We start from the raw sequence: 15,825 nt of genomic DNA on the forward strand, positions 1-15,825 counted from the left end.
TCAGCTGCGTCAATTCTGGTTGAAGGCCACATGCTAATCCATGACCCTCTTTCTGTGGGCTTGAACCTCCGCATCAGACATAGAGGACTTGGTGCCCCAAACTGTGAGAACACCACTCATCCTTGAGGTTAGAAAGAACAGTATGGGGAAGGGCTTTCCCATCTCCTCCTCTCTCCTATTGGTGGGAGGCTTGAAAGCCCCCTACACACAAAGCTCTAGCACAGAAATGAAGTTCAGTTGAGGCACCTTCACCTCACAGATATACTGCTAACTCAGAAGACTTATCCTTCACCATTTTCGAACTATCTCATAGCCGCTCTTTCCAGCACTCTTTCATTAAAAGCAGGTTAGGATATGGAAAAGGATCACCCTGATGTCCTCCTAGCCATCAGAATCTCCAGACATGGACAAGTGCCATATTGCCCCAGGTTCTGCATACCCAAAATAGTACATGTGTGCACAGGGACAAGTGCAGACAGAACGGGATGAATAGAGTATTGACAGACCTTTGAAAACTTTATGTGGGACCCTATATGTTTTACAGGTGACAAGTATGGTGCTCATGTTATAAACGGTTAAAGACTAATTAAGTCAAAAAGAAATAGCAAGAGAAGAAAGAATAAAGAAAGTAGTAATCCGCAAAGAGATAAAGAAACTTTTCAACTCTAATAGTTAAATAAAGGACATATTATCAGGCTTATTTGTGTGACCACACAGGATAACAAAATTAAATCAAAGTTAGAGCTAGACAACTCACCAATAGGATATCAACATTAGATACATCTGTTTACATTGTTTTCAAAACTTGAACTGTAAGCAATAATTATCTGTAGCAGGCTGGCCACCTGTTACTACATTAGAACCACCATACCAACATCTAATTATTTACAGAGTTAAAAAACATGTGTGTATACATATTTCAATAAGGAACCATGGCAATTTCATTCTCCATAATTTTTGATACTACATTCTGTGTTCAATAATTTCATTTAAGTGTTTTAAGAGGAGGCTGTTCAAAGTACATGACTTTTTCGAGGTAGGTTTCTTGATCTCTTCTTCATCCTCAACTCTTGCACAGGGTCAATAGGACCAGGGCAGTCACTGCAGAAACTCAGGTCGCCCTGCCAAGCACCTTTGAGGGGAGCCCACACCACCTGTAATTGAATAGCGCAATTTGTTTTTTTCCACATGCTTCACCAACTCATCACACTCAGTGTCAGTTAACCAAAGAACTTCAAGTCATAACTTACCACTGCACATTTTCTACTTTTAACTGAGGAAAAACCCTGCAAGAGCAATTTAGGAGTTCTTGACAATTCTCAGCAGCCGCAAAGCTGGGACAACTGCAGGAAATGATGGGAACAACTAGTTTGCCTTCCCTTCACCTTTTCATTTGTGAAGCAGAAAAATCTGCAAAAACAGCTAGACTGTGATATCGTAACTGTGGGGAAACTACAAGCTACTGCTACACTATATAAATCGGTCAGTCACACAAGGAGCCAGAAGTACTCTTCAAGTCAGTGTATCTACCCCTGAAGCACTGGCATGCACTCATGGCTGGAAGTACCACCACGAGATTCCCCTTCCCGTCTTAAACAGCTTGTAAGAAAAGCAACAACGGCCTTTCGTTATCACACTCTAAGACTGACAAACCCAAGTTACTAAACTGTAGGCTTTCAGTGAAATTATTTAATTCTCCATGTTTTCTAAATCACACCAAATGAAAAACAGTAACAGACAAATTATTATTAATGTAATCAGGTATATTAAACTCTATTCCGTAATATAAAAGCACCAGAATGTTGGCTAGGTGTCAAGAACACTCAATTCGGCAACAAAAATACTGGGTCTAAACACACACACATTGGATCTTATAAGGCAAATGAGAAACATATGGGCAACAGCCGTAACACACACCATGTACACACTTGGGAAAGAATTTGTAAATAAGCAAAGGAAGGAAGTGTTCGCTTTCACTAGCCACAATGACAGATTAAATTCATCCCTTCTGATTCCATGGAAACTATGAATTAGTTGAAGGAATGAATTTGACACCAGTGAGCACTGTTACCCTTTGGTTCTCTAGGACAGCTTTTCATCAGACCTTGTGGTTTGCCGTAGAGCCTGAACACAGCATTATGCTTCAGATTCAGAAATGTTTTCTGATAAAGCAATCTAAAAAACTGAGATTTGCACACTGAGTAAATTATAGGCAAGACACATCCTATTTGAGATTAAAATGTTCCATTACCTGAAAGCGTTAAGATATATAATAAAATCTGAAGAGTGTTCAGATTTGAAGGCTGTCAGGAAGTTTTTGCAGTTATTCTGCACTGGCTGTATTATTTGAGATGCTCTGAAGAAACAAAGTAAGTGTAGATGCTGCATGCACAAGAACTAAAAGCAGTACTGTTATCCAAGTTGGATTTATCCCATATAGTTAGCAGAATTACAATCAATAATGTCCAAGTCTGAAAGTTTAAAGCTGACCTCAAAACCCAGAGTTTTTACCTCAGGTTTAAAAATTCCATATGAAATGGATTGACTTGAAGAGACCCACTCCTTTTGCATGGCAGAAGTCTGAAAACCTGATTTCTGTAATCACAGCCATTCTTGCTAAGCAGCTCACTCAGGTGAAAAATGTAAGAGGTGACACGAGCCACAGACTTTCACAGGCTCCGCACAGTTAAACAGACACCTTCCCTTCTGCCCCTTCCAAGCTCTGTTCCCTAGTGTACACATGTATCAGTTTTGGGGGCACATCAACTACAGAAGGGTCTTCGCCACTGTGAGAATCTTTTCCAAAATTCAGCAGTCTAAAAGACATATCGGATGCAAAAAGAGAGACAACCCCCTCCCCCGAGATCGCTTTAAATACTTGGTGCACTGAGTTTAGCAATATTTACTCCTAAATTTCACCTCTGTGTATGTGAAAGATAGGGTACTTTTGCCTTTAAAAATTTAGTAGGCAACTAAACTGAACATTATACACAGTAAGCATCTTAGTATTTTATTCATTGCATCTTTTATACAGAATAAGCTTCACTGATATTTAATTCACTGCAGTATTCTGCTGATGTATCAACAAAAGATTACATTATAAACAAAGAACAAAAATTTTGACTATAAATTGGTTTTATATATGTGTAATTTTTTTCAGTTGACAAACAGCATCACAACTACTGAAAAAAACTGAAATAGGCAGGTAAGCTAAGGCCAATCTTCTTAACCTCCAATTGACAGGTTTTCTATATGTCTCATAAATATTGGAAGCTAAACTCCAGCAAGTAAAATTGAAAGTATCTATACTTTCCTAGCAACCAGAATTCAAATAATGGAGAAAACATACAACAACAAAAGAGTTTCTTTTCACTTAAGTTGACATCTGCAATATATTTACACTATATATGTTAAAATTCCACAAGATCATGGAGGGCAAGGAATTTTGAAAGAACCTGTTAAGCATTACTTAAAATGGCACTTTTGTAACTCTGGTCTGGGATATTAAAATTGCTAAAACATTGAAAGACAATACACTGCAGTATGCCTATACCAATATTACATAAAAAAGACAAACTACTCCATAAAGTGTCACTGAGATGCTCAACCAAAAATAATATACATTTGTATCTTTATCAAGATAGATATTACTGTAAAAATGCTCACATTAAAAATATAGTTATTATTGTTTGGATTTGCATTAAAACTAGAAGGGACTACATGAGCCAACGCATGAGGAATTCGTATATAATGACATGCTTCCTCATTTTATAGCACTAATAAAAATAATAATAGAGAAAGCTCTATTATAAATCTTTAATAATGATGGTATAATTTCCCAGTATCTTTTAAAAACTTTACTATGTGTGTGTATGTGCATGCAAGCCTGTGCACATGTGTGTGTACACATAAACACACAAACACATTAAAAAAACAAAACAAAACAAAGTGTATATATTACACAGATGCACACATATCCACATTCCTGCATATAACACTTTTATAACGCAAACAGTATGCAGGGACACTTCCATGTGACAATCAAGTGCCACATGCCATGTTTTCTAATAATTTCTTCTTTATGTTTTATCCAGTAGATATAACAACACTTTCCTATTTGGTCAAATAGAAGTGTTAAGATTTTTTAAAATCCTGAAGTGGTTTAGCCTTAACATCATATACAAGAAATGATACTACAAAAATCTCTGATCACAAGTTCAACAGGTAAATTCATCATGAAATAGACTGTAAATTATTCTAAAAATTACTATTCAAATATTAGTTAAATATTATGGCAAACAACTTGGAATTTGTAGAAAGTTTAAAATGTAATTTCACATTACAAAGACTGGAGATACTTTATAGGTAGAACTTTTAAATATGGATATGACTTGCATTTATTTGTAAGCTTACTTCTCTTAGAAATAGACTGGCTTCCTGTACAGGTGATGCTTTGTCTATACCATATACAGTAGAAAAATAAATTCTTTAGCAACCTAGAAATAGTTTATAAAATTCTTGAAGTTCCATATTCTTTGCTAAACATGCCAAGATTAGACTGACAACTATAAATAAAAAGCTATATAGACAACAGGTAAAGTAGAACGAGTTAAGAATACTACAATTTACAGGACAGACTTTATTGTACTATTAATTCCTGTGTGCTTTGCAATAGGAATAGGGTTGACTTTTCTTTTTTGTTTATGTTTTCTTAGAAAAGATAATTACTTGCAAGAATGTAACACAATATCAAGATAATTTATAATATACATGTACGAGAAACAGCAGCTGGGTTTATGGTATCATAGTAATCTAGAATGATAATCTAAGTCATAATTAGAAGTACAATACCTAGGACATAAGTGGGAAAGGCATTTTTTATTTTGGGAAAATGGAGCAAATCAAACTCTTAAAAGCCTTAAGTCTCAAAATCATCTATTTACTATAATACATACAAGACGATCTTAAATCTTGTTATAAGTGAAGATTACAACAGTGACCATCGGAAAGCTTTTTTTTTTTTTTGAAACTACACAAAACATTCTAGCAGCTGAATGAGCCAAAACTGTTTTCTTCTTTGCAGACCTAAAAAGGTACATTTTGAGCATGAAAGAAAAAAAGCTGCTATGAAAAGTCTCACAGGTAGTGTTTATCTATGGTCTCCCCTTTGCTACAGTTTGTAACCTTCTAAATTTTTTAATACTAACAAAATATTTAACCAAAAGATTTGTTTAAATTAAGCAGCATTCTTTTACAGCAAAAATGGTACCAATGTAAAAGGAAAATAAACCAAAGAAAAAAAGATAATTTTTAAAAAATGGTGCAAAAACAACCCCAAAAATCAGTCATTTGAGTTTTAGTACAACATACAACAGGAAAAAAAATATGAATACAAGTTTGTCATTTTATATATACACACTCCAAAGAGGTTAATTGTCAGTACCCAAAGTATTTATTGCTATGTATTAGCAATGCATTTTTGTATATCTTTAAAGGGTCACATAAAAATAGATTTAAAGAATAGATTAATTGAACTCCTAGATTAAAACGTTGTTTGGTTTAGAGAATTTTACTACAACAAAATTCATGTTTATGTATGAAAAGTTATATAACCTTATATGAAAATGTCATGAACTATTTTCTAAACACTACATGTATTCCCAAGTGGGAAAAATTAAAATATCTAAAATATATTAGATTAAGTTTACAAGACCATCAAGGATCTTTTAAACATGCAGCTGTTTACAGAATTAACAGTTTTACAAAATGTTTAGTTCAGCAATGGAACATAAAGAAATAAGTAGGCAACATCAAAATTTTTGTACAATATTTGAAACTCACTTTTACAACAAGCATGTCCTTGGTATTGTGCTGTAAGAAATAATAAGCAGGTTCACTCACTCTTAACGAACTGTCCACAGGTTTACTTAACAAGTAAAGATGGATGCTGAGGGACTGTAAAATTCTCAACAGTGCATTTTGCATTCTTCCATAAACCATCCTAAGCATACCATCACATAAGTAGCCAGGAGATTACAAAATAAACTATAGCGGGCCTTTAGTTGTTTACACAGAATGCCTGAATGTGAATAAAATTGCCAAAAATAGCATGTTAAATAACAAAAACAGCCATAAAGCAGGCTGTAAGCATTGAATGTTTCATAAATGTAATTTTTAAATCATTAAATTTCTATAGAAAAATTTTATTCACAATATATTGTGACAAACGGTCACAGGAATGATATAGTGATTGCAATAAGGTATCATGCATCAGCAGCTTTGTACTTTATAGCTATTTTTGCTTTTAAAAATTAAACCTCTCCAGTCATGCTTATCACATAGTTTTTATCTGCAGTGTGTACAAATGAGGAACACAGTACGGGATATAACAAAAAGATGTCCAATCAGCTGGATGGGAATTATTTTCCATAAATATGAAGTACATTACTGTATCCTGAAACATGCACGTCTATAGCTTGACTTTACTGTCCAGTGCCAGGCTGCCTGCAATCATCTTCTATTTAGATAATACCGAGAGGGTCTGCTGGTAGTTGTGACTGTATCAGCTGAGGCTGCAGCGGGGGCGGTAACTGAAGAGGTACCATTGGTTCCACCATCTGCACAGTGTTGGAAGGTGGTGGCTGACAGGCCACTGGGTTGGGTGCTTCCACAATCTCTCCATTGTAAAAGAAAAATTGACACTGTTGAATGAAGGTCTCTATAACAGACTGGTGGATTTTGGTCGTAGAAAGAAACTCTCTGTTTTCAAAATCAGGTCTCATCAAAGTAGGCCAGAAACAAATCGATAAGTTATCAGCAGTCATAAAGTTGGTTTTATATTGCTGACTAACCCTGAAACGAGAACGACACGCACAGAGGAATTAAAACCCGTATGCAATCAACTAAAAACATTTTCATAACTCTGTTAGCATTATTATTAAACAATCTCAAGATTTTTGTTATTCTCCTCCAGCTATCCATTACAACAATCGTTCTTGTTTTCTTTAAGCAATTACACAGAAGAAAATTTAGAAACCATGACTGTTCCATATTTGGATAGCTAACAAATATAAATCCAATTAAGCTTTTAATCAAGAAAGAAACACAACATTCCACCAACATTTTCATTTTCAAGTGACAATAATAAAAAAACTTCAAATATCTCAACGAGCTGCAAGATTTTGGAAAATTAAAATTTTATCTATTAAAATGTTTGGAAGAAAATTGACAGAAATGGCTTCATACTGCAGGACAGTCAGACATTAACTAACATCTATGGCACTCAAAGAAAGAGGCATCACATTAGATCACATTAAAAATAAACACACACACACAAAAAATCAAGTGTTGATTAAAGCACATCTCCACAGATTTTCTTCCTACTGACCAGCAACAGAATTTGGCCAAACTGTAAAGATCATCATCAGTGGGAATGTCACTAATATTAACACACATTAATTTTGTTTTATTTTTCAACATATAATGCAAAGGTTTCCAACTGTGTTTCTCTTTCTAGAAGTTTCCTGCTTTTAAGTAGGGGCTGAAACAGTTTCTTCACTTATGATCTAAATTCGTTATTACAATACTATTACCAAACAAACAAACAAACCAAAACAAAAAACCAAAAACCCACTAAACCATATAAAAACCCATAAACAATCCTGTTACCCAATTTATCATAAATACCACAATCTTATTGAGAAGTAATATTAGTGAGAGTTACATGAAAAATTGTGTGTTAATATATCAAACACCTAAGATATTCAGCTGAGAACATGCAATTCCTGCATTATAGTAGATAGCAAAAAGGAAACTGAGCTACAGTAATCCTGCAGAAATAGACGAAAAAGAAAACTTAATTGCCAGTTACAGTTTCGATGATTAACATGAGCAGACTGCAAGAATTTCTGACAGCTGGCTGTAGTCCATAGATTCAAAAGCTGTGAAAACCATACTAAACACTAGAATTAATGCTATAAGAAAATATTTTCATTTGTTTACAATGGATATATAGTGGTAACTATAAAGGATAGGCTTCCATTTTATCATGCGCATTACTTACTCCAAATAGTGTGAGGGTACACAAATATTGCTTCTCAATCTGTTTTGAGTAAGTTTGGTCTAAAGGATATTTGGACACTACTTCTGAGTGTCAGTAATATTCATATTCTCTTTCCTAAAATAATTACACTTTAACTTCATTTATGGATTAAAAAAACCTTGAAAGTGTAAATGTAAGCTTATATTTCGCTTAGCATTTTTATTAAAGAGCTTTCTTCCTATACCAGATTCTTCTGTGTATAAATTCCTCCTAAAGTATACCCTAGAGACAGAACAGTGAGTGTGACTGTCACCAAGAATTAAAATTTAAGTGTAAGATATTGTGATGGGACAATGAATCTGTCAGAGTTTTGAATCAGAACTGCCACTACCTTTACCCTAAAATGAGTATAATGAAAAACACCAAAAGGGATTTCAAACTCTATAATGATGCTTCGTTAGGAAACAAACTACAACATGGTAAGTTATAAAACTGGGGGAAAAAGAGCACCTGCTTTGTAATAAAACTGAAATAAAAGCCAGATCATCTGTTTTGCAGAATGCTTCCTTCCTGTCATTTTTGCTCTGAGTATCTTTCAAGGGGATTCTTCAGTTGCATAGTCTAAAATGTATACCTTGCAACATCCTTAAGCACCCCTAGGATTTGATTACGTTTGATCTTCTCATGAACCCTTTTCTCCCTCTTTGTCATGAGTTCACTGTTTGCTGTCTCTGTCATATTGTTTCTTAAATCTAATCTGATCTAGTTGTAGACTGCTGCTGCTGTGAACAACAGGTGAAATTTCATTCTTCCCTCCTTCTCCCTCTCCACCAACTCTCTGGTTATCAGACCACCAGTTGGCCATAGGGTCTCTGAGATCAGCTAGTGTATTCTGCAGAAAATTGGATTTCCCCTCTTTCTGTTTTCCTTTAGAACATGCTGTAGCTGAACAGTCATTAATTAGAGCCAACAAATGCCAAGGCAGTGGAAACCTATGGCTAGAAGTGAGTAAAAGGGAAAAGCACTGCACCTTTTTCACAGTTGCAGCTCACAAGATTAAACATAATGAAAAATCAACTTTATTCTCTTCTGTGTTTAAACTTCACCTCTGTCTTCTCTAAGAGTAAATAAAAACCTACCAACCTGTATGCCATCTCCTACAAAACTTCCCCAAACTACGTCAGAAACTTCTTGTAAGTGCTTAGGAAACGTCTATTTAACTTTTTTCTGTTCATTCAAAATGAAAAACAAAGACTGATTTTCTCGATCCTGCCACCTTCCTCCACTGCAAACCATTCAGGAACTTCAGGCTGTAAACCTGCTCCATGATCTGACTTAAAAAGCTATTTTCCCCAGACTTAAGTAGCATATTATGCTATATTAGCCCTTATATATGAAGGGAGTAATTATCAGGAACAAATGTACACCAAAACCATTATCAAAAAAGCCAATGCCGATTTTACACTGTCCTGTTTCAACCTTATCTTTTAAAACTCACTTCTGCTTACAGTTAATCAACCACAGTTAGACAGCTGATATGCTCTGAATAGTGCTTACCACACTAAAGAAAAATTCATCTCACTGTTGTAACTTATTCTCATGGTTATTGGTCTCTCATATTTCAATAGCAAACTCATCTGGATAATACTTGTATTTTCTGTTTCAATAACTAAGGCCTACGCTTGTGGACACATCAAAATTATATCAATCACCAACCAATATTAACAATACAATACCATATTTCTTACTCTAATTATATATGGTGTAAAAACTAAGCATTTAAAACATCGGTTTGTGAGGAGAACTCTTCCATCATATAGAAGAGGTTTTTACCTCATTTAACAAACAACACAGCTGACAAACATTTCCATTTTAACTATATATTTGCAGTACTTTACCAGATATTAATCTCTTAAAAATTAATACAGACCATAAAGAATTTAGTTACAAGTTCTTTTTAAGATTCTGTATCCACCTATATCTACCTCTACAGAGATACATATATATATGCAATTGGTTGTGCTCAAGCGATCTTCTTGTTGAATGGAACGCAACTACTTGACACTGCAAATGAGACACAAAAAACCCCCCAGCCTTTCTTACTTAAGAAAAGTTTATTTTGCTACTAGCAACCGGCAATGTAAATCAGTCATCATTAAAAGAAAGACGCCACAGGAGAGCAAAGACCAGACCAGTGTACATCACTTATGCTCTCCAATAAGTTCTATGATTAATATATTTCATTTACCTGTAGGTAAGCATGCATTAAAACCTATTCAGGATTCTTTAGAATTATATTTAGCTCTCTTAATTGCAGCAGTCCAGGTACTTGACACTGTACATTCAGCTGTGTTATGCAAACAGGTGACCAGCTGAAGACTTCTGCCAATTCAGAGACTGCCACTCTGCAACTCAATCCAAGTGACAAGAAAAGAACTACTGAAACAGTTCAGGTGACTAATAACTGTGTCAAGTCTGAGATGTTTTGTTTTACTTCAGATACATGAAACATATCTTGCAATTTGTAATATGTAAATACACGGATTAATTGTATCAATTGATATGATTTCATCTGTTTTAGGGCTGAATTTGTATTTGGCAAGACTGCAATAGAAAAATTGATCCATTTCCCTGTAAAGGAAAATGGATAACTTTATAAAGCTTTAACAAGTCGTATTTGTGATGGAGAGGAGTGTAAAAGTAGGTGGCTAAATCCTAAAGTTTCTCATATACCCAGTGAAAGAGAGAAGACTTTTTCCAAACTGCACCTACATTCTCTCTGTTGACTAAACAGGTAAATTAAAAGGTCTCATTTCTGCTCCCATATTAAATGCCCAATTAGATTGTTACAAATACTTGCAAAGACACAAAGCACACATTAGTCTGGAACAATTTAACAACTTCAGTGTCATGAAAAGCTTATCGGTGTATATGTACAGAACTGTCTGGCTGGAAAGCACCACTGGAGAGAAGAACCTGAAAGTCCTGGTGGACAACAAACTGAACGTGAGCCAGCAACACATCCCCACGCAAAGGCGGCACACGGCATCCTAGTCTGCATCAGGAGTGCTGTCAGCACCTCGAGGGGAGCTGCGCTTTGCCCTCTACTCTGCACTGCAAAGGGCACGTCTAGAGAGCAGGGTCCAGCTCTCGGCTCTCCAGCACAACAGACACATGGACATAGTGGAACGACCCCAATTAAGGGAGACGGAGATCATTAAGAGACTGGAGATTTCTCAAATGAGGAAAGTCTAAGAAAGCTGAGACTGCCTGGAAAAAGCTCAGACAAAGTCTTATTGTTGCTTGTAAATATCAGATAGGAGGGTGTAAAGAAGATGGATTGAGACTCAGAAGTCTGAATGGTGTCCAGTCACAGGACAAAAAGCAACAGGCAACAGTAAACATGGGAAATTCTGTCTGAGCATAAGAAAACATGTTTTTAATAATGTAGTTAATCTGATTCAATGGAATTCAGAAAATAATCCCATTTTAGCTGAAAAAGAAACATGAGTAAGCTGGTCTTTTTCTTCCTGTTTTTTATGACTGAATATCGTGTACTTGTGCACACAAAGGGTCAGATTATGAAGTAGCATACAGCTACTAATATCAGATTATTTTAGTAAATAGAGAAATTATTTTTAAAGAGAAAAATCATTACATTTCCATGCAAGAGGCAAGATTTAGGAAGCAAGTGTAACCAATTTATTGTTACTTACAGCTTTGTTCTACGTTTTACTTATTCAGCGGGGTTTTGCGGTGCCATGTTTTAGATTCTGCTTGAAGCTAGTCCAGCTTTAAGGGCTGGGGGAAGGGTTTAGGCCAAATGACTTTCAGGTCTCTTAAAACCCATATCAGTCTATAATTTTAATAGCTACTTCCTTATAGTAGCAATCATGCCAAATATTTATACAGCAACAGCATCTGAGGACAAAATATACAAACCTTTTCTCATCAACCTCTAACTTCTAGTTTCATTTTCCAAATTTATAGTAACGGATGAGCAATGCAGCATGATTTTTTCAATTTTAGTAGTCAATTCATTGTTATTAACAATCTTTTTTGCAATTGTTACAACTTATACAAAATTTTAGTAAAAAAATACTAAACCTGTTCAGATGTGTTATGATGTATTTGAAGACATCATAGTTCACTGGGTGGAATTTCTTCACAATTTCTTTTAACTCGTGTAGCCGTTCTGTCTTATCCGAGATTTCTACAGAAATAAGTGACATTTTGTGATACATCTAAAAGGACATACTCAATAAAGTGTTCCTAAGTCTTTTTCCTAGTATAATGGTACAGATCAGATACCCACAGAGAAACATCAAGTGAGAAAATATCTGATAAAATTCCTATGTGCTTATAGAATTGAATAGAATATCTTTTTTGTTACAGAGGTAACTATCTAAACGCAAACATATTTTTCTGTATTTAAGCAGAATTATTTATCCATGTTTAACAGGAAAGAATCACATCATTAGCTCAATGTCAGCTTCTAGAATCATAACTACCAATGTGATAGGGTAATTTCTTGTTAGATTTTCCTTTGCTTGCAAAATGACTTAGATACATCAATAAGATTTATTCAGACTGAAGTTTCATGACGATTTTGGGGAAGGAAGACATTCACATGAACGTAGAATACCTTAAGCTTATCAGTTATTCCAATAATTTAAAAAAATATCATTGAGCCTGGTGCAGTTATTTTAAATATATTTTTAAAGGATTTTGACAGCCCCAAGGGATATTAATTATGCTTCAAAGAGGAAATAAGCAACATGTAAGAAAGGACTATGGAATAATATAACTTTTTTAAGAAAACAACTAATGCTGCTGGTAAAACACTTGTGTAAAGTATCACTAAAGTATTGTAGAACCAAACGTTCTGCAGAATATACTGCAGAAAAAAGGAATAGAAGCTTACCTCTATTACTCCACTGCTAAAAAGAAACTTCATATACCCTAGTACCATAGAAACAATGTTAAATATGCTCCAATATAGCCCAAACAGAAATTTAAAGCAGTGCTAATGGCACTTTAAGACAGTAAGTCCACCAGCTATTGCAGGTTTTCACTGAAATTAACTGATATGCTTTCAAGAAAAAATAAAACCTAACATTGAATAAGCAATTTGCCTGAAAAGTACACCAGAAATACCAGAAATAGGTATCTACAAATACTGTCCAAAAATACTTAATTTTTAATGGACTATATATTAATAAAGTCCAGGCCCGAGCATTAGGTTTACACTAGTATTTTCATGTTTTGAACAAAAAAGCATTAATACTGTATGTCACAGCTGTATCCTGCAAAAATGCATAGCAGCCTTTCTGAAGCAGTTTGCTGCCAATACAAGACAGACACTCTTTAAAAAAAGAGAACGATTTAGTCATTTGACTTGGAACTGCTTGAAAAATGTTTGTGAGGCAAACAAAATTAAGCATTTGATCTTATAAGGATTTCAAAAAGAATGTGAAAAACATCTAAAAGCAAAGTGCCACAAAAGGCCATAGATGTGCCTGATTTCTAAAGTCTACTTTGAATGTAAGACTTTATGAATTCAAGGTGTTTTTCCCCTGTTAAAAACTGCAATAGTTCCAAGAGCTTTCATCATACACAGCACTAATGCAATATGGAAAAAAAAAAAAAAAAAAGTTGATTTCTCCAATTAAATTTTCTAGGAAAAGGAGACATAGTAAGCCACAACTTATTTAGAAAAAATAACTTATTATGTTTAGTTCATCATATACTTCTCTTAATTTTAAAGAAGAGAGAAAAAATATACGTATGAGCAATTTAAAAAATATTTCGGTGCAGCTACTCCTTTCAACTTATAATGAAGTAAAAATTGCAATAAGGGGAATCAACATAACATCATTAGATGAAGACAAGATCATTTATTACTTACTTGATGTTTCTAACAACTCTTGATGCAAAGAGTAAGGAATTAATGGATCTGGCAGATCTGCAAAAAAAGCTTTCAGAGCCCCAGCCACTGCATTTACTGTTACTCCCATAGATTCTAGACTGATATTATGATCTGTAAAACAAAATGAAACAGCAATGTAAGTAAAACGACATTTGTTTAAAAGTGCACTAAAAGGTGAACCTATGGATGAGCTGCCACCACTTTGACCTACATGAAATCAAATAGAAGAAAATCTGACAGTATAAGAAAACAGTAGAAAATCAGAAAATGTTATCTAATTCTCCATGCAGACTTAAATGCTTTTCTATTTGGCATTGACTGGCTTCTGCTTAATCGCTTTTGCCCAATAATAAGTTTTAAAATCTGTTTCCCCAATATTTTTTTAGAAACTGTTTCAATTTGCAGAATTCATGTGATTGTGTTCATGTGAGCACATGAAAACTTAAAAAAGGACAACAAAAGATACCAGTGACCACACATGGACAGATCTAGTATTATGCTCAGATTATCTGAAACAGCATAGTAAGGCATAAAAAATAGTACATTTATTCTCCTCATCATCTAGGAGGAATTTTACTATTTTTCACAGGCTCAGTTTCATTATTAATATCCAAGCACTTTGAAGAAATTTATTATCAAGATTTAATTGTCAATCCATATTATTCAAGAGAGCTTTCAATAAAATAAGTATTAAAAAGTACTATATTTTGAGGGGATAAAGTGGAGAAGTGAATGTCTTAATGCCTAGGACTGAGGATTAATACAAGAAGCAGCTAGGACTGCATTTAAACTATTTTAAACACTAGAATACCACCTAAAAATTATTTTAACAGCACTTAAAACCATCTGTAACAAGATTCTGTCTCATCTTTGGTTTATACACAGTTTCATTGGTAATAACCTGGACTATACCAATACGGTCTACCAGAGCATTAAGTACTCAGTGCTATGGAAGTCAGTTTGAAAGTGCAACCCTTTTATATTGCACTATGATAGATTCACAGAGAACTGAAGTTCTGTTTCAGCTTTCAAGAATAAAATCTGCCATTACCTTGATCAAACTGTTTCTGAATGTTGTCTTGATCTGTTTTATTCCCACTAACACGGTACAGGCCTTCAGTACATAATCCTTAAAAGGGGAGGAAAAAAAAAATTCAAAACCAAGTGTATATACTATACAGCAAAACAGAGCCAGTCATAATTACTAATTCAGAAACCAAAAGTAGGAACAGAAGTCTTACGTGCCTAAAAAGTAACATGTTTACCATTATAGTGATATAAGACTACCAAAACACAAAATACCACTTGTCTATTGAGTCCACTATTCCACTTAATATGAGTCAGAGGAAACCACATTATAAGATAACAAGAACCCGACTGCAGGCATTTGTGGAATAATTTACCCAAAATTGTTCTCCTCCTGATCTCTACAAGACTGCTGTTATTTCCATTGTTTTTTTTTTTAATCCCCCTAAAAAATCTCAATTCTGGGGCTTGCTACCCACAGAATTTACATGTTTAAAAACTGTCTTCACAATTTGCGCTTAATAATTTGTTATGGCAAGCAACAACACGCTAACAGAATACTCTGCAGGAAAACCAAGCATCTTTAATTGATTCCCGATTTTTTTATTTCACAGTGTAACACACTCCTGTATGAGACAAGGACTTAACCTTCTAACATACTTTCCCTTTTACCATTTATATTTTATAAACTTTGCATCCATTTCTCCTCACTTCTTTCCTGAGGTAAATTATCACATCATTTACAAGTCTTTCTTTAAGGGGGATGGGAAGAGAGGAGAGGGAGAACAGCATTAGGAAGCAGAGCTTCTCCAAGTTTTTCATTATTACT

At 34.6% G+C, this 15,825-nt stretch overlaps 1 protein-coding gene across 2 annotated transcripts in view; it reads right to left on the reverse strand.

Annotated features, from left to right (window-relative positions):
* Positions 1-6,325: 6,325 nt before the first annotated feature.
* The window catches only part of ARHGAP5 (Rho GTPase activating protein 5), a 46,224-nt gene continuing 36,724 nt past the window's right edge, over positions 6,326-15,825 (reverse strand). For both annotated transcript variants that reach the window (XM_065636168.1, XM_065636169.1), the window contains exons 5-8: positions 15,022-15,099; positions 13,950-14,081; positions 12,149-12,254; positions 6,326-6,852 (exon numbers count right to left, since the gene is read on the reverse strand). In XM_065636168.1, the coding sequence (XP_065492240.1) occupies positions 6,522-6,852; positions 12,149-12,254; positions 13,950-14,081; positions 15,022-15,099 (647 nt within the window). In that variant the 3' untranslated portion in view covers positions 6,326-6,521. The remainder of the gene's footprint in view (positions 6,853-12,148; positions 12,255-13,949; positions 14,082-15,021; positions 15,100-15,825) is intronic.

Source organism: Caloenas nicobarica, chromosome 5 (assembly GCF_036013445.1).
Source record: "Caloenas nicobarica isolate bCalNic1 chromosome 5, bCalNic1.hap1, whole genome shotgun sequence".
Taxonomy (NCBI): domain Eukaryota; kingdom Metazoa; phylum Chordata; class Aves; order Columbiformes; family Columbidae; genus Caloenas; species Caloenas nicobarica.